The sequence below is a fragment of the Erythrolamprus reginae genome, chromosome 4 (assembly GCF_031021105.1).
Source record: "Erythrolamprus reginae isolate rEryReg1 chromosome 4, rEryReg1.hap1, whole genome shotgun sequence".
In the NCBI taxonomy this organism is placed as follows: Eukaryota; Metazoa; Chordata; class Lepidosauria; order Squamata; family Dipsadidae; genus Erythrolamprus; species Erythrolamprus reginae.
In genome coordinates, this window is record NC_091953.1 from 39,277,294 (window position 1) to 39,292,127 (window position 14,834).

A 14,834-nucleotide genomic window follows, 5' to 3' on the forward strand; every position below is an offset into this window, starting at 1 on the left:
TAGGGCTCAAGATATAGTGCTCCCTGACTTCTGTTCTCATGGGACTCACCCCTCTGAATTGAGGTGGCATAAACTGGACGTGAGACGAGTCCTAAAAATTTATGTTAGGAGGACTCAGCCTATTAGACGGTCAGAAGGCCTGTTTGTGTCCTTTTCCACTAGAACCATGGGCACCAAGGTGTCCTCTCAGACTATCAGCCGCTGGTTGAGGGAATGTATTTCAGAGGCGTATAGGACCAAAGGCTCCCCAGTTCCACCGGGGATAACTGGACATTCAACTCGAAGTGCGGCTACTTCATCGGCCTGGAGGACCCAAGCTTCCTTAGAGGACATATGTAGGGCGGCCACGTGGGCAGCTCCGTCCACTTTCATCAAACACTATCGAATTGACTCGTTTGCTTCGGCGGAAGCAGCATTTGGGAGGAGGGTACTACAAGGGGTCTGTTCCTACTCGGAACCCCTGGTCCAGTCTTGTCCCTCCCTGTGATTATAACTTGGGCATATCCCATCTTGGACTCTCCTTGCAAGTGCATTGGAGAAAGACCGTTGAACTTACCTGAACGGTCTTCTCGATGCACTGCAAGGAGAGTCCAAACCCTCCCGATTCTGGGACCAGGGTTCCCGTGGGGGTGTGGTTTCTGGTTACGGTTCAAGGTTGCAGTTTGATATTGTTTAATAAATGGTTTTTGCTTTACTGCTCCTTCGCTTTATTTTAGACTGGAGGGCTAAGGGGGAGGCGGTGCCTGCCTAGTGATTAATATTTAAATTAAAACTCAGTCCCTACCAATCAGACTGAAGAATACCCATCTTGGACTCTCCTTGCAGTGCATCGAGAAGACCGTTCAGGTAAGTTCAACGGTCTTTCTTTGACATTTCTAAGCAGCGATTAGATTGCCATCAGTTGACTTCAAATTTATTGAAGGAAATTACAGTACAATCTCTGTTTTATTGCATTGCATTTCAACTTGTGAAAAATTGTAAAGTAGATAAAAATACTCTTATTGATAAATACAATAAGGATCAAGATGTACTGTATTCATTTTTTGAAACAAAAATAAGGTAACAAGTAAACATTTTTCTGTTTAGTATTAAATGCAGTTTAATTGGAGAATTAGTAAAAATTGTTTGTTAGTACTCTCCAAAATGGTTAGTTCAAAGTAGTTGTGTTGAAGAACATTGTTGTTATTTATTTATTTTTTTGGAAGAAGGTAGGTTCCTAAGCATGTGGAGGTTTTTTTAAACAGGATAATAACAGAATGAGGTCAAGTCCTTCTTTTTCAAGTTTGCAGTACCAAGATGCAGGAAATTACATTTGTGAAACAACTTTACAAGAAGTTGAAGGCTTAAAGAAAAGTCAAATTCTGACACTGATAGTACAAGGTAATGTCGATTCCTACTACAGAGATACCTCTACCTAAGAACGCCTCTACTTACGAATTTTTCTAGATAAGAACCGTGTGTTCAAGATTTTTTTGTCTCTACTCGAGAACCATTTTCCACTTACAAACCGAGCCTCCAAAACTGTAACCAGAAAAGACAGGGAGAAGCCTCCGTGGGGCCTCTCTAGGAATCTCCTGGGAGGAAACAGGGCCTCCACCCTCCCTGTGGTTATCCCAATCACACACATTATTTGCTTTTACATTGATTCCTATGGGAAAAATTGCTTCTTCTTACAAACTTTTCTACTTAAGAACCTGACCACGGAACGAATTAAGTTCATAAGTGGAAGTACCATTGTATTTTATATTGATGTTGTGTTTAGTTTTTATGTTGCTACATAATTATGAAATCCTCACTAGCTATAAAATACCCAGTTAAATTTAACTCTGCGAATATAAATAAAATTAAAGGTATTTGGTTAGCTTTTAAGAAGTAATAACATTTTACATTATTCAGCTATGTGTGACTATGTATGTATGTGGCATGAAAAACATGGGCATTATATTAATTGGTTTCTAAGTTGTATTGTTTAATAATGATATTTTAGTTCGTCTTGAATCCCATGGTGATTCAGTACTATGAATATAGCAATAAATAAATAAATAAATAAACAATTTAAAAAATTATTTTGCATTTTAAGGAAAGCCTCAAATCAAAATGTCAAAGAGAACCAGCACAGATGGATCTTATAAGACTATAGCCTGTCATGTAGAAGGATTTCCCAAGCCTGCAGTACAGTGGATTAGCAGTGGAGGTGTCATAAATAAAGCAAGTAATTTTCTCATTATTTTTGCATGTTTATTTCAACTACAGCAGATACAGTATTGTGAACCTCTTGCTGCTCTCTGAACTTGGTTGTTTCATTATCAGATTAAATTCTAAAAGATAGTCTGCTTCCTTTTTCTGTTTTTTTGTGTTGTTGAGATGAATTTGTACTCATCTGGATAATGTTCTTATGCAGCAGCTCTTGTGCCAGGTTGCGTTATTATTTTGGTAATGGAACATTAGTAAATGTGAGTGATTTTTTCAATGGGCTTCTGTTTCTAATTCGTTGCATTTCCTCTGTTGATGAGAATATACAGGAAGGGTAGTGTGTTGATGTTTTCTTATTTCCTTATGAATTTTATTCCTTGAAGATGCTGTTGATTATTTCATGTGTTTTCTGTAGTTGTTCCTTTTTTATTATGACAAAGATGTCATCAACATATCAGAGCCATACTTTTGGTTGTATGTGTGGAAGTGCTGTAGTTTCTAGATGCTGCATAAGTCTCTGCTTTCTGAGAATGGTGATCTCATGGATGTTTCTCTGATTTGTGGGTATATTTGTCTGTCAAACTGAAAGTAGCTAGCGAAGGAGAGATCCATGATTTGTATCTTACCTTTTTCGGTTTGGATGGGTGTGTTGTGTACTACAGCTGCTATGGATTATTATACCAGTTCTGGGCCTCTGGATTTAAATTATTGTGATACTAACTGAAATCATAGCCTCATCTTATTCTGTTACTAGATTTTGATTTTCTGGAGCCACTTTAGTGGAGAATAAAAAAAATAGAGTATGCAATAATAAAAAAATAGATTTTTTTTCTCCTTTGGAATATGCTCAAGCTCTTTTTGTAACTTTAGGTAAGTTGTATGTTGAAATCCTGGTAAGATTTGACAGAGAGCCAGTTTGGCTTGTATATGGGGGGACAGGTACACTGCTTTTTATCCACCATTGTTTTTCTTTTGTGATTTGACCATTCTTAGTTAGGACTTTCATGGTTCTCTTGATCAGATTGTCTCGTTTCTGTATTAGGTTGCTGTTTACTGGGATGAAGAGGGTTTTTTTTTCCTCATCCAGTAATTCTTTTGCTTTTGGTATGCATTGTGATCTATACTTTAGCAATATACAGTTTACTGAAGCAATTTACCATTGAGCAAATTGTATATTGATAATGTATAATATATCATATAAAAATACAAAAGAAAATCAAGATATAGTACTCTGTTTCAAGTACAGTTTCAAATGATAGTTATGTATTTATTTAAAGAATTTACAAAGCAAACCATCATAATTTGTGTGGTATACATAAAAAAATAAAAGCAAACAAAATATAAATTAAACAAATAATATAAAAATAATGTAACAAAATACAGTCATACTCATAGTCAAGCGTAGGCAACAGATTTTCAACAGTCCCTATTGTATATACAATATAGTGTATATAATATTATTATACCAATATAAAATCAAACCCCAGGACTACACTGGTTTTCTTACTTTCTATACTCACGTACATGCATAGCATGCAATTAATTAGATCATAATTTTTGCAAATTAAATATAAATGAATAACTGATAATAAGGGAGATGGTGACTAAGATATCAGACTAGAAATTGGAGAATTGAGTTCTAGTCTTGTCCTTGGCTTGAAATCAGCTTAGTGACTTTGAGTCAATCACTCCCTCTCATCTTAGGAAGAGGGCAATGACAAGTTATTTCTAAAGTATTGTGAAGAAGAAAAATGCATGGACCAGGAAGCAACTGGACATTCCTACTCTCATATCTTTTAAAGAATGTCCATCTCAAATTGTAACGGTATGGGAGTTGGAGTGGATTTCCAGAGGAAAAATTGCAGACTTCAGGAACCAGGCGCACTAACTCAGGTGACCCTGAGGACACAGATAAACCTACAAGTGCTTCAACAACCCCTCAAAAGGATGCAAATGACCAGCTGTCTGCAATGAATATAAATCCTTCCATTCCCCATTCTCCTGTCAGAGCTGAAGAAGCTTCTTGGATGAGAAGCGAAACATCTTCAAAGAAAAACCAATTTCTAGCTGTCTCTTAAAAAAGAATATTTGGGGCAACCATGGCTTGGATGACTGAGAATCTCTACAGACCAGTGCAGTGCCAGTAATCAAAGGTGCAAAAATGAGCAAAAAGCCCCATTTTAGTAGCATAGAAAATAGATCAGGAGATTACAAAAGTAGAACATAAGTGACGAATTTACTTATTTACAGAGACGGGTGGCAAATAAATAAAATAAATAAACAGATAAAAATAAATTTGTAGGGTAAGTCAGGATACTAGGTACACAGGTTCATGCATGTATTTCATCAGTATAAATAGTTAGCCAAAGAAGTAAATAGGCAAACTTTCCCCTATAGATTCTTTCAACTTTGAAAACTTATTTTATAACTGTTTGAAAACTTATTTCCAGACAGAAGAGACTAAATATATCAATGGAAAATTTATTAGTAAAATCAAAATTGCTCCTGAAGAGAATATTACATTAACCTGCATTGCGGAAAATCTACTAGAAAGAACTGTCACCTCTTTGAATGTATCTGCTAGTAAGTATGTTTATTTATTTTTAATATATTGAAGAAGAAAGATGATCATGTTTCTTTCTTTATTTAACTTTACATAAACAGTTCTTAGTGTTCTTGCTCACATAAAAGTGGCTCCAGGTTAGAATTTTGTTTATGAATTACTTCATTGTCTTCCCATTAATAAAAGACATGAATATTAGCATCTTATTTATTAGATCTGTGCCGCCATGCTAATTTCTGATATGTGTTGTTTTTCCAGAATATCTGCAAAAATGCAAATGAATTTGATTGTATTTATATGCTGCTAGCTGATAAGTCTCCATACTATCAGATCACATAATAATAGTTCATCGTCTCTTGGTTTTTTATGTACCATATTTTTTGGAGTATAAGACGCACTGGAGTATAGGACGCACCTTAATTTGGGTGGAGCAAAACAAGAAAAAACACAATTCTGAGCATTTAACTGGAGTGATGAGGTGGGAAATGATTTTCATGGGGTCAGAAGAGGGACTTGGCACCGAAGTCTCCACTCCCAAGACACCCTCACCATCTTCTGGACGCTGCCATTTCATAAACACACTCCCGAGCTTCTGGGCAAGCTCCCTGCAGCTTTGCAGAGAGCAACTCCTAAGTGATACAAGAGCCACAGAGATATACGATTCTCCTACATGATTCCTCAAATCGGGTTTCTTGAGACATTGATTTGGAGATTTTTATTTATTAATTTTGGTGGTGATGTGTGCTGAACTGCTGGTTAGTTTGTGCCAGAAGACCCATTCCCATTGCAAAAATGGGGCATGAGGAGGCAAAAAAAAGAGCATCGCATTTCAAGCATGGGTGGTTTCGACCAGTGCTGCAGCCTGAAAACACTTTTCTCCCCCTATTCAAAAAATGGGGCGTGCAGCCAGCGTTGCCTGCCACCCGAAACACAATGCTCTTTTTTGATTTCCATGGGTTCTGTTTTTTGAATCGGGAAGGGGATTGCGGCGCTGCCGCCTCAAAACACTCCTTCCCAGGCCAAGTGGCGAGTCCCCTTGCTTTATGCCTCCTGCGTAATGTCCACTTCACCAATCGAGTCTCTATCTTCCCTTGGCCACGAAGTTAGAATTCCTGCCACCTGGAACCACCGAAAAATGCCATATGCGGAACCCCAAAACCTCCAAAGGGTGGAGGCCATAGTTCCCTCTAAACTGAGCAGTGAGCAATCGCTCACTTAAAAATCATCATCAACTCAGAGTTTTCCAAACCTGCCCAGAAGCTGAGAGGGAAAGAGTGAGAGGGAAGGATAGAGAGAGAGAGGAAGAGAGGAAGAGAGAGAAACAGATAGAAAAAGAATGGGAGTAAGAAAGAGAGAAAGAAAATCAAAATTTAGTTTGAAACTAGCTCAACTATTTAAGTGGCATTTTGATATTTATAGAGTTGCCCTATTATGAGCTCACTGTTATAGACACACAGTACAGTATTTTATTTTGAAATTCTCTGAGGCAAAACAGGGTTTTTGTTTTTTTTAAATTATTTCTGTGCCGCCCAGTCCCGAAGGGACTGCCGCTCAGACACTATTCTTTTCCGCCCACCCCCCCAAAAAAAATTAGAGGGAACACTGGTGGAGGCTGGTGGGTGCATGGGACTACCTTGGAGTATAAGATGCATTCAGTTTTTGATCCTCTTTTGCTAAGTAAAAAGTTGTGTCTTATACTCTGAAAAATAAGGTATGTCATTTTGTTGTCATTCTTTTGAAAAAAAAATTCTTGTAATCTGAGAACTACCTGTTTTCTTTTTAAAAGAGCAATCCTAAAGGTGGGTTGATATCTAAAAGCAGAGGAACCACTTAATTAAATCCTTAATTAATTTCTTCTACATGTATGGACATATTCTTCCCCTTGATTGTTCAATAAATAGATTTGTTTATTAATGATTAATTAGTAATTAACCAAGAAATACTGTCCACTGAATTTATTGGGATTATATGCTATGGTGGACTGTTGTTCAGGTGATTTACAGGTTACTAAGACCTGGACTACATTATGTCTTCATAATTAATGGTTATATAGACTACATTGAGAAACTTCTGTTTTCATTTTTAAATATAATTTAGGGTTCTGTCAGAGTTGAGAGCCATTAATGATAGTTAATACTGTTATTCAGTGCATATAATTTTTGAGTTTTTCTTTTTTCTTCTCAGCATAGCACTAATGGAAAATCAGCTATTACTGAATATTTAATTTAGAAGAGTAGTGGTTTTAAAATAGGTTCTTTAGTGGCACTCAGATGAAAATTTCACATTATCAATATACTTATTTCATAAATTTAATATTATCAATACCTAAACCAGGGTTGTTAAGCCGGCATTGTCACTGCAGCATCACATGACGTATCATGACTTTTTGCCCTTTTGCTAAACCAGGCATGGCCAGTTTGTGATGCATCTGGCCATGGGCTGCAAGTATGACAGCCCTGTCCTAAACCAATCCTTTCCTTTCCCAACAGTGCACAATTTCTTGCCCTAAGTATGGGAAGCAAACTTAGTGGAAACTAATGGATGAATATGCATTATATTTGAACTCAGTATGGTCATGACAAGAGGAAATATAATCATTGTCACTAATTATATCATGCAAACGCTGTGCCCTGTTTTCCCCAAACTAAGACATCCCATGATAATAAGCCAAATCAGGCTTTGACTGCACGGCAATAAGGCCAAGCGCTTATTTCAGGGTTCAAAAAATATAAGACATGGTTTTATTTTCGGGAAAACATGGTAGTTGTCTTTAATACACAACTACGATACATACCCATATGAAGAAATTATAGCAGTAATTAATGATGTTGAATTAGCTCTTTCTTATGTTCCAATTTTGTATTATGAATAATGTGCTGTCTGCATAAATATACAAGAACATATGAAGACTAAACATAACAAATACGTGCATAGTTTGTGCACAATAAACTATTATGTAGGTAGACAAATTACTAACTGTTCAAAGAATGAACTTAGAGACACCTCGATGTACTATTTCCTAAATTCTGAAATGTATAAATTAATAGTATTCTCAGTTATGCAGTCTAGACCAGTGTTTTTCAACTAGTGTGCCGCGATAAAGGAGTATTAGGCATGGTTGCCACCTTAAGTTGCCCAAAATGTACAAAAGATTACATACAGCACTCTGCAGGCCCACTAGTGTGCCGCGAGACATGGTCAGGTGTGCTGCAAAGAAGGAAGCTCAACTTCCAATCTCGCAACTTTTCTTCACAGCAGGTGAGCTTTGGGGCCCGGCGGGAGGGCGCCGGTAGCAGGAGGGCGCCGGCAGCAGGAGGGCGCCGGCAGCAGGAGGGCGCCGGCAGCAGGAGGGCGCCGGCAGCAGGAGGGCGCCGGCAGCAGGAGCGGGAGGGTGCTGGCAACAGCGGCATCAGGCAGTAGCTGCGGGGTGGCGGCTGCGAACAGAAGCTCCAGCTGTAGTACTTTTCTTTACTCCACTTTTCCATTGGGCAGTAGCCGCGGGGCGGCAGCTGCAGCACCCCACCCAGCTGGAGCTTCCATGGCGGTGGTAGCAGGTGAGAGCTTTGGAGCCCAGCGGGAGGGTGCTGGGAGCGGGGAGGGGGGGCGCCGGCAGCAGCACCAGGCAGTAGCCACGGGGTGGCAGCTGTGAGCAGGAGCTCCAGGGCGGAGGCACCAACAGCGGCATCTGGATGTCTTGCGGGACGACGTACATGCTGCGCTCGGCATGGACGTGAGGCTGGCACTAGCCCGCTGGCTGGGACGGAGGTGCCAGCCCCGCTCCCATGCCCAGCGCAGCGCCAACATATACGGCATCCAGCAACACCAGTTCATGGGAGTGAGTGAGTGAGAGAAAGAAAGCAAGAGAGGGAGGGAAGGAGGGAGAGAGAAAGACATAGAGGAAGAGAGAGAAAGAATTTTTTTTGTCCAAACTTTTTTAAACACCCCCCCCCCCCCCCGCTCAATGTGCTCCAGGATTTTGTAAATGTAAAAAGTGTGCCACGGCTCAAAAAAGGTTGGAAATCACTGGTCTAGACTATAGAATTTTCAGTGAGCTATCCAAAGCAATTCCCATGAACTGGGTGATGGTTCTTCTCATTCTGTGGAGGGTCTAGAAGAGTTGATCAAAGGATGATTTCTAAATCCATTCAATGGTACTAAAGTTTAATCAACTCTCTGTCTACAGTAATAAAGTGACAAAAAGTCAGAATGCAGGACAGAATAACACATAAATACTTCTGACTAGGCATTTGTAAGATTAAACTTGTCATTTTTTTAGAATGAAGCATTTTTACATGATGCATTATAGATACAAAGGAAAGATTGCTGCCTTAAAAATAAAATTAATCATTTTGTTTTGTAGCTGATGCTGCATTAGGAGTATTTTGGGCTCAGCTGATATATAGATTATTAAATATCTTTAAAGGTGGAAATTTTGAAGGTGACTTAGATATCAGCAGCTTTATTTTGTTGTTGTTCCTTTGTTTCAGTAAGTATTCCAGAATCTGATGAACCAGAAGAAAAAAGTGGTAAGAACATAAAAATATTCCACATTTAATAATATTAATTCAAAATTGTTATACTTATTTTTCTGGATTAAGGGTAGAATTCTAAAAAGGAAAATAAATAGAAGTAATTTTAAATGCTAGGTTTTACTGCTGTGCAATCAAACCAGTACTGATACTAATATATAACTATGCAAAATAAAAGTTTAATTTAAACAACATCATACTAATTTCACTGGAAACAGTAATAATATCCCAAGTCTTAAATTATTTCAGAAAAGTCAACATTCACCTAAATCTAAATCTAACCTATGCACACTTGGATAGTAAGAAAAAGTTGTACTTTTGAGGTGGGGAAATCTATTTTTAACAAATTTACATTGCTATTCACATGGAACTAAAATGAGTATTTAATACAGTGGTACCCTGGTACTCCTTTGAAATGCATCAAATTTAATGCTCAATGCATTTTGTTATGAAAATATGGTCTCAGTACTCATCATTTGTTTGGTACTCAACGTACAAGCTAGAACTTGTCGGTGTTGACTGCCCTGTGACTCACTACATTATTCTGTATGGGAAAATTTTCTTCTGTACTCGTTTTTAATACTTATCGTGCCTCCCCAAATCAATTAACAATGAATGCCAAGATACCACTGTATTCAGTATTTATTAATTAACAGTATTTAATATATAGTATTTAAAAAAGAAGGCTGTAATCCTTAGATCATTTACTTGAATACTTATCTCCCAATTCTGTAGTATCTCTTTCTCTCATCTACCTACTTACCTGGTTTCTCCAAACATTTATTTATTTATTTATTTATTGGATTTGTATGCCGCCCCTCTCCGGAGACTCGGGGCGGCTAACAGCGACAATAAAACAGTGTACAATAGTAATTTGGTATTAGAAATGATTAAAAATCTATTAATATAAAAACCAAACATAAATACATACATACCATGCATAGAATTGTAAAGGCCTAGGGGGAAAGAGGATCTCAATTCTCCCATGCCTGGCGGCAGAGGTGGGTTTTAAGTTGTTTATGAAAGGCAAGGAGGGTGGGGGCAGTTCTAATCTCTGGGGGGAGTTGATTCCAGAGGGCCGGGGCCTCCACAGAGAAGGCTCTTCCCCTGAGTCCCGCCAGGCGACATTGCTTAGTTGACGGGACCCGGAGAAGATCCACTCTGTGGGACCTAACTGGTTGCTGGGATTCGTGCAGCAAAAGGCAGTCCCTGAGGTAATCTGGTCCGGTGCCATGAAGGGCTTTATAGGTCATAACCAACACTTTGAATTGTGACCGGAAACTGATCGGCAACCAATGCAGACTGCAGAGTGTTGGTGTAACATGGGCATATTTGGGAAAGCCCATGATTGCTCTCGCAGCTGCATTCTGTACGATCTGAAGTTTCCGAACATTTTTCAAAGGTAGCCCCATGTAGAGAGCGTTACAGTAGTCAAGCCTCGAGGTGATGAGGGCATGAGTGACTGTGAGCAGTGACTTCCAAAATAAGCCCTAGTTAAGCCACCCATTGTCTGGTTGTACGAGGTGGAACACTGTGCTGGTGTAAAAATCAAGCTAGGGCAGAAAATGGGGGCCACACGCCCAAACTTACTTACCTTAATACTGCCACAGCTAGGTCCCCCGACACCCCAACAGCGCTGCCTGACTTCTTCTTTAGTCATGTGGTGCATCACACTGATGCCACCACTCATGCCAAAACACCATGAGGCTTGTTGCGCTGGTACTTCCACTCGCAGCAGGACGCTGCCAGTCTCATTCTGTTAGTGCTGCCACTTGTGGTAGAATGCCACGAGGCTCGTTATACTGTTGCCGCTGCTCCTGGCAGGATGCCACAAGGCTTGTGCCGCCGCTCATGGCAGAACACTGCAAGGGTCACTGTGCCAGTGCAATGTCCCAACAGGACAATATGTCACACAGCCTGTTGCTGCAAGCAGCAGCACCTGCAGCTCCAGTGCAACAAGCCATGCTGCATTTGGTAACAAGCAGTCAAGAGCAGCCACAGAAACAGTCAGACAGCTGCGCAACAGATGTCGGGATGTGCGAGGTGTGGCTGCAGTAAGCAGATAAGACATCCCCTGAAAATAAGACCTGGTGTTTATTTTGGGGCTGAAAAGAAAATAAGACTGGGTCTTATTTTCCGGGAAACACAGTATCCATCCATCCATCCATCCATCCATCCATCCATCCATCCATCTATCTATCTACCAACCATCTGTCTTTGTACATTTTATTATATAGATTTAACTAAGAACCTTTTTTTTTATTTTTTAGGAAAAAGTGCAGATAGAAATTTTATTGTACAAGAGTAAGAAGCTGAAACCATTTATCTTAAACCTATTCACTTGAAAGGCTCAAGTGTTCTGGTACTGTCAGAAATAATCTGTTTGAAGGTCCCAGATAGGTGCAGTTGTGACAACTGATCAAACTGACTAGATAACCAAGAACACAGCTTTTAAACAGGATCCAGCATTTATAGTCAGTGAAAATATGTGCATAGAGGAAGACTCCATGAGAAGCACTGAGATTTAATATAAAGTAGAAAATTTTTGGCAGGTTGTGTGATTGTTCTATTTTTCCTTTTCTTTTCCACCAGAATTAGAAAATCTCAAACTCAAAAAGTGTTTAAAGGAAATGTGTGATGGTCTGTTAGGAGGGAGGCAAGGAAGGATTAAAGTAGGAAAGAACCCCATCCCTTTCAGGCTTTAAACAATAGGAAAAGAGCTAAACTAAATGTGTTCCTTCCTTCCACTGCTGACAATTAGAGATAAATTGTTTATCTTGTTTAACAAAACTTGATTGGGCATAGGATTGCTCTGCTTACTTCTAATGCATCAAAGGTAGATTTTTCAGACAGTTCTCAGACTGCAAAAATCTCATTTGTAAAATCTCAGAATATCTGTGCCATCCGTCTGACATAGAAATAACACCAAAAATGTTTGTAAAGCAAATTATTTAAGGATTGCAGCCAATATATCTTTGTACTGTAAATGTGTATGTTCTCATGATAGTTTGTTGTTGCTGCTGGTTTTAAATAAGTTTTTGAATTTAAAAATACTTTTGCATATTATAAGCTATAGTGAGTGATCCATATTTTATTTTTTTCAAGACGCTCCGTCATACCTTTCTTCTTTTGTTTTAGATGATAATAGGGAAAATATTAATGATCAGGCAAAACTAATAGTGGGAATCGTGGTTGGTCTTCTTCTAGCAGCAACAGTTGCAGGTGTTGCTTATTGGCTATGCATGAAGAAATCAAAGTAAGTCTTCTGACATTTTTAATATTTTCTGGAAATAAAATATATTGTGGCACTAAATCTTTCTATAGCATTTTGTAAAAATAGGGAAAGTATGCTCTCATGTTTACTTGTCTAAAATATTTTTCTTCTTTTTATCAAAAATAATTCCATGGCAGTTTGCAAGATTTTTTTTTAAATTTATGAATGTATCAAGCACAAAACTAAATAATAAGATAGAACAAAAAGTATACTGGTATAGGCTTTCACAGCTGCTGTCAATTAAAAGGTGATGAGCATCTAGGCTAATTGGCTCGTAACCATATCCTGAATTGGAAAATTATTGTAGAAACGCAACCTAAAAACAATTTACAAATCAATTAAGTAAATCCAAATAATTATTCAGTCACCTATGGATGACAGAAATCCATTTTACCACACCCCCTGCATTTTAGACAGGTATATTAGTCAGAAATTAGATTACTGAATGACAAACACAAGAGCCCTGTCAGTGCCTGTTCAGAGTTGTTGACAAAAACAGTTGTTATTTCCTCAACATTTACCTTAAACTGTCTACCAGCGGCCTCACCCCATTCCTAAGAGGTCTGTAAGGAGGTGTGCCTAAGTGTGCCTACCATCCCTGTTCTACTCTCCCCATTTATTTGTACTCATTTCTTACGCTTATACTTTTATACTTCTACAGTAATACCTCGTCTTACGAACCTAATTGGTTCCGGAAGTAGGTATGTAAGGCGAAACGTTCGTAAGACGAAACATTGTTTCCCATAGGAAACAATGTAAAAGCGATTAATCCATGCACTGAGCGCCGCCGCCCGGCTGTCACCTTTTAAAACAGCCGGGGGGCTTCTTGGCATTCTCCCGAACCCGAACTTTTTGGGTTCGGGTTCGGGAGGCCGCCAAGAAGCGCCGCCGCCCGGCTGTCACCTTCTGAAACAGCCAGCGGGCTTCTCGGCGTTCTCCCGAACCCAAACCCGAAAAGTTAGGGTTCGGGTTCAGGAGAATGTCGAGAAGCCCCCCAGCTGTTTTAAAAGGTGACAGCCGGGCGGCAGCGCCCAGCAGAGCGCCATTTTGCGATCTGCGGTGGGTTCGTAAGCCGAAAAAAGTTCATAAGAAGAGGCAAAAAATTTCCGAACCCCGGGTTCGTATCACGAGGGGTTCGTATCACGAGGGGTTAGTATCATGAGTTACCACTGTATATGTATATGTTATGTTTATACTTATTTTCTCATACATGCTTGACAAAATAAATAAATAAAATAAGCACAATATTCCTAACCTAATATGCACCAAGACAAATTCCTTCTGTGTCCAATCACACTTGACCAATAAAATTCTATCTTATTCCTATTCTATTCTATTCTATTAATATCCACTCATAAGTCTTTGTGATCATTAGCTGAGGTAACCATGTGACTGAATCCATTTTTCTGACATTTTTCATAGCAGTCAATAAGCAAATCATGTTGTCATTAAGTGAACAGCACAGTTGTTAAGTGAACCCATTCTTTTGAATCAACTCCCCCCCCTCCCATATACTGGCAAAAAAATCCTAGAAACCAGCAAAATCAGTTGCAGATTATGGTCATGTGATCATGGGTTTCTACAAATAGTTGTAAACCTGACTCAGTTCCCAAGCAACCCATGTACAATCACATGACCACATGGGTTGGGGGAACAATACTTATTCTAAAGCCGTCATCATTTTGAAAGAACATAAAAACACCAGTTGTAAGTTAAGGACTTCTTTGTGCTATGGAGCTGATCACTTTGGCACTGAAGACGCTAGCCACAGTTACCAGAAAAATATCAGAATTCTAGACATTAGACTGAGATCATTTAGCAGGGAAGCCCTTCAACTGTTTGAAAGCAGATAAAATCTTACGTAAATAGTTCAAAAATTGGAGCATTTTTTTCAAAAGCTGCATTTCTCTTAATCCATAGAAAAAATGCCTCTCTGCAATATTTATGATGAGGAAAATACAAAAAAAATTAGACTCGGTTTTAGCGTGTTGTGAATGGGGGTGTTGCAAAGACTTATCTACCCCTCAACTAAAAATAGAAGTATATCATTATGAGGCTAGTCCTTTCTCTAGCCCAGCGGTCCCCAAACTACGGCCCGCGGGCCGGATGCGCCCCTCTGAGGTCTTTTAACCGGCCCGCGGCAGCACACGAGATTTTACCGATTGATATAATTAGAAGGAGAAATAGAGAGGGAGAGAGAAATGAAGAGGAGAGATAGAAAGGGAGAGAGAGAAAGTGTGAGAGATACAAAGAGGGAGTTAGAAAGAGTGAGTGA

General features: G+C 39.2%; 1 protein-coding gene across 5 annotated transcripts in view; it reads left to right on the forward strand.

Annotated features, from left to right (window-relative positions):
• Nucleotides 1-14,834, forward strand: part of ALCAM (activated leukocyte cell adhesion molecule) — a 140,072-nt gene that overhangs the window by 112,175 nt on the left and 13,063 nt on the right. For 3 of the 5 annotated variants that reach the window (XM_070750089.1, XM_070750092.1, XM_070750091.1), the window contains 5 exons: nucleotides 1,245-1,380; nucleotides 2,081-2,208; nucleotides 4,644-4,776; nucleotides 9,244-9,282; nucleotides 12,424-12,541. In XM_070750089.1, coding sequence (XP_070606190.1) covers nucleotides 1,245-1,380; nucleotides 2,081-2,208; nucleotides 4,644-4,776; nucleotides 9,244-9,282; nucleotides 12,424-12,541 — 554 coding nt within the window. The remainder of the gene's footprint in view (nucleotides 1-1,244; nucleotides 1,381-2,080; nucleotides 2,209-4,643; nucleotides 4,777-9,243; nucleotides 9,283-12,423; nucleotides 12,542-14,834) is intronic. The other 2 variants (XM_070750090.1, XM_070750093.1) reach the window with 1 other exon arrangement.